This window comes from Empidonax traillii, unplaced genomic scaffold (assembly GCF_003031625.1).
Source record: "Empidonax traillii isolate 1590-97213 ecotype Southwest subspecies unplaced genomic scaffold, ASM303162v1 scaffold1246:size530596, whole genome shotgun sequence".
Lineage (NCBI taxonomy): Eukaryota > Metazoa > Chordata > Aves > Passeriformes > Tyrannidae > Empidonax > Empidonax traillii.
In genome coordinates, this window is record NW_020956439.1 from 15485 (window position 1) to 19100 (window position 3616).

At 49.4% G+C, this 3616-nt stretch overlaps 1 protein-coding gene across 1 annotated transcript in view; it reads right to left on the reverse strand.

Annotated features, from left to right (window-relative positions):
• The window catches only part of LOC114069352 (C-type lectin domain family 4 member E-like), a 5977-nt gene that overhangs the window by 1244 nt on the left and 1117 nt on the right, over nucleotides 1-3616 (reverse strand). Inside the window, exons 2-5 of the mRNA XM_027906079.1 lie at nucleotides 3426-3521; nucleotides 1300-1392; nucleotides 537-688; nucleotides 192-313 (exon numbers count right to left, since the gene is read on the reverse strand). Of these exons, the coding sequence (XP_027761880.1) occupies nucleotides 192-313; nucleotides 537-688; nucleotides 1300-1392; nucleotides 3426-3521 (463 nt within the window). The remainder of the gene's footprint in view (nucleotides 1-191; nucleotides 314-536; nucleotides 689-1299; nucleotides 1393-3425; nucleotides 3522-3616) is intronic.

Consider the following 3616-nt stretch of genomic DNA (forward strand, 5'->3'; position numbering starts at 1 on the left):
ATCCTTCCTTCTGGAGGGAACTGATCACCAGCACTCAACCCATCAGCTTCACACCCAGCAGAGACATGTGTCTGTCTCCAGGGCAAGTTTGTGATCCCTCCCTCTCACACACCCACAACACCCTCACATCTCCCCTTCTTTCTTGCACTACCAGGAGCCACACCAATCACTCTCCAGCCAGGGATACTCACGCTGCTGTCACATTATAGGGAGTCTTGTCCACCCACTGCCACTGATCTTTAATCTCTGCTCGCAGACCGATGTAGAAATCCTCTCCTCTTGCACCTTGTTTTATCTGTTTAGAGAGGAACACCTGGAAATGAGGGAGAATGCAATGTCCGTGAGATGCAGGATTGATCAGAAGGAGGCATCAGGAGCCCCTATGGGGTAGGGATGGTGACAGACGGGAGCCAGTCCAGCAGAGTGGACAGGACATTCCCTCTCCCCTGCAGGACAAGGAGGGACTCTGAGTCCCCTCCAGGGCCCAGCACTGTGTCTGTGGCTGCTCTGCCTCTCTCTCAGCCCTGTGCATGTACCTGCTCTTCCTCACTGTTGATCACCACCAGCTGGGAGCCCATCCCAGTGCAGTTCTGCTCACTCTCAGCCCAGGACATCTTATCAAGGGACAGAAAATAGCAGCTGTTTTGAAACCTTTTCCAGCCCTTTGGGCAGCACATCCAGCCTTGGCCTATGTGAGGAGAGAACATAGAAATTAATGCAATGAATGCTAGCAACAAGAGACATGGTGATTGCAAGATGTCCAGGGACAGTGCTCATGTTCTCCTAAGTCACTTTTCCTGACAGAAATTGCGTGAAAAACAAGGAGAGTAGAGACATTTCTTCTCATTGCTTTGGGGTGTGACCAGTGAGGTTTGCGTACACAAAATCCTGGTAATCTCCTTGCAGGTCTTCACAAAATTATTTGGGTGGTCTGGTTTGGCTCTTCTGAATCAAGTCAGTCTCCTTTAGGCCTTTAGCCCCAGGAAACAGCGGATATTGCTTCTTTCCCTAACTGGAGCTGCCCTTTTATTACTACTCCATTGTTAACCTCCCCTGGGCCACTCTCTGCTGTCCCCTTTGTCTGGTCAGAGTTCACAGCCACGCTGCTCTCCAGGACATCATTAACACAGCCTCTCCTCCCCCTAAACTCTTAGCAGGAAACCCTTTTTCTCCCTGCTTCCCTCCTCTGCAGTCTGCCTCTCCCCAGTCTGCTCCTGCTGCCACTTGCTCTCAGAGCAGATCTCAGCATTCATTGTTGCCATCCCAAAGACCTCCTGTACCCCTGCCAGCCCTACTGACCTTTGTTTTCTGACACCGCTGAGTCGCACTCCCACGCCGTGAATTTCTCCTGCAGGGCTGTGGGCTGCTTGCCGCTGTGGGAGAAGGGAGCCACTGGAAAGGGAGAGGAAAGGTGGCAGCATTACCCCTTCCTCCTGGCTCCTCACACAGCCTCTCTGGCCTTCACTCCTCTTCCACCATTTCCACACCAAGCACTGTCCCAGCCATCTCCTCTCCTGGCCCAAACAACTGGCGTGGCTGCCTTCCCAGCCACAAAAAGACAATCTTGCTTCTCAATTCTCACACAGTAGAAGGAACACTGCAAGGACACACCCTGAGGACATGCCACACATTGATTGCATCACTGAGTGCATAGGATTTCATAGCCCCCAGTTTCTGGGGAAAAACACAATGTTGGTGAGTGGTCACATCCACAACCTGAAGAATTTCTTCAGTACCTACCCCTTTGCTTCCTGTCATGAGGATGTTGAAGATCCCGGTGAGGTCTCCCTTCAGTCTTCTCTTCTCCAGGACGAACAGATCAAGCGAGCTCAGCCACTCCTCGTAAGGTTTTTCCACCAGACCCTTCACCCTCCTCGTGACCCTCCTTTGGACACTAATAGTTGAATGTCTTTTTTATATTGTGGTGCCCCAAAGTGCACACAGGACTCAAGGAGAGGCCTCATAATGGCCTCAATGCCTGATGATGAACGAACTCCTGTAATGGAAGAAGGCTCCGAGGAGATGGTCAAGGGCAATGACTGACCACCCCTGATGCAAGTAAAGGTGACCTTACAACTACACAAAGGGGGATGAGAAGATAGATTGCCTTTGTTTTGGTTCAGCTGAGTGAAATGACCAGCTGTGTAATTGTGCATCCCTCTAAAGATCACGAAGAGGGTGGTCTCTTCCTAAGATAGCCAGAGCAGCATGCGATGAATGAATATGTGTATATGAATGGGAATTATGTCTATAAATATGTGAATATGAGCGAATTATGAAATAGTGTAAAAAATCAAATGATTAACAGAAACCTACTTGAGGAAAGCACTGGGCCTGAGCTGGCTTTAACTCACATATTTTGTCTTGGTCACTGGGGACACTGGATGCCTTGATGTTGAGCATATTATAAACTGTGTTCAGTTTTGGGCCCTGCAGAACAGGAAAGACATTGAGGTGCTGAGTGTGTCCAGAGAATGACAGTAGAGCTTGTCTGGAGCACAAGTCCTGTGAGGAGTAGCTATGAAAGCTGTGGACTTATGGATACCCTTGGGTTTCCCCATGGGAGCATGGGTAATTGACCATGATGTTTGTGTGAACAGGCAGGGAGACAGCACAGGGAATGGAGCTGGATTCATCCAGGATGAAGCACTTTCAGCTAGATTAGTGAACCAGATTAACTAACAGTTGAGGGCTTGTGTGAGCAGAAGAGTAGAAAAGTTGGTCAAATACAAGTATGGAACAACCCACCCTCTTCCACTGGACCAGAACAGGTTTTCATGGCATCTGAAGTAAAATTGTGCAATACAGAATCTTCTTCCCTCAAATCCACATCTTTCTTCCTTAAAACAATCCAGTTCTAACTGACAGTGACATTCCCAACCTCAAAGACTCAGTGACACCAGAGTAAATGTTGGCGAAGTTCTTTGTGTTGCTTATGGGGGTCTCAACATCACTCACTTTTGTCTGCAGAAACGTTGGGAACACAGTACCACTCTGTAGAGTTCTGGAGCAGAGTCTTGTCCTGGCCATAGCCTCCGTGAAGTAAAACAACTGGGAAGAGAGGAACGAGAAGGAAAGTGCTACTGTCACCCTTTCCTCCTCATTCATAGGCAACCTGTCCCATCCTCCACCTTCCAGCTCAGAGCCCCCACGGAGACTCTGTTATGTGACCAAGCTCTGAAACCTGTATTGAACAAGGAGGTGAGAAACAGCGGGCCATTTCTCCCACTGCCAGTCCCCTCTCCCTCAGATGAGCTTGTCTCACCTCTGCTGGCTGAGAGACTCATTTTCCCAGCTGACAAAAACCAGCTAGGATATTTTTCCAGGATGGAGTCAGGAAACAGACAAAGAAATCATGGGATAGGCTTAATAAAGGTGGAAAGGGTTCCTTGAATCCTAGGGAATTAAGAGACCCTGGAACCCACCAAGGCAGACGGTCACAAAGGCAGTTTTGATGACAAGGGCTGAAATAAGGCAGACCCAGGGGTTCAGCCAGGAGCAGCTTCTCTCTTCTGCTGGGGCTGAAAAACACAAAGCAAGAGTGGGAATCCCCCAGACCAGAGTCAGGGGCAGCATAACCAAGATGGCTCTGTACCCCAGCAGCCTGCTGGTACCC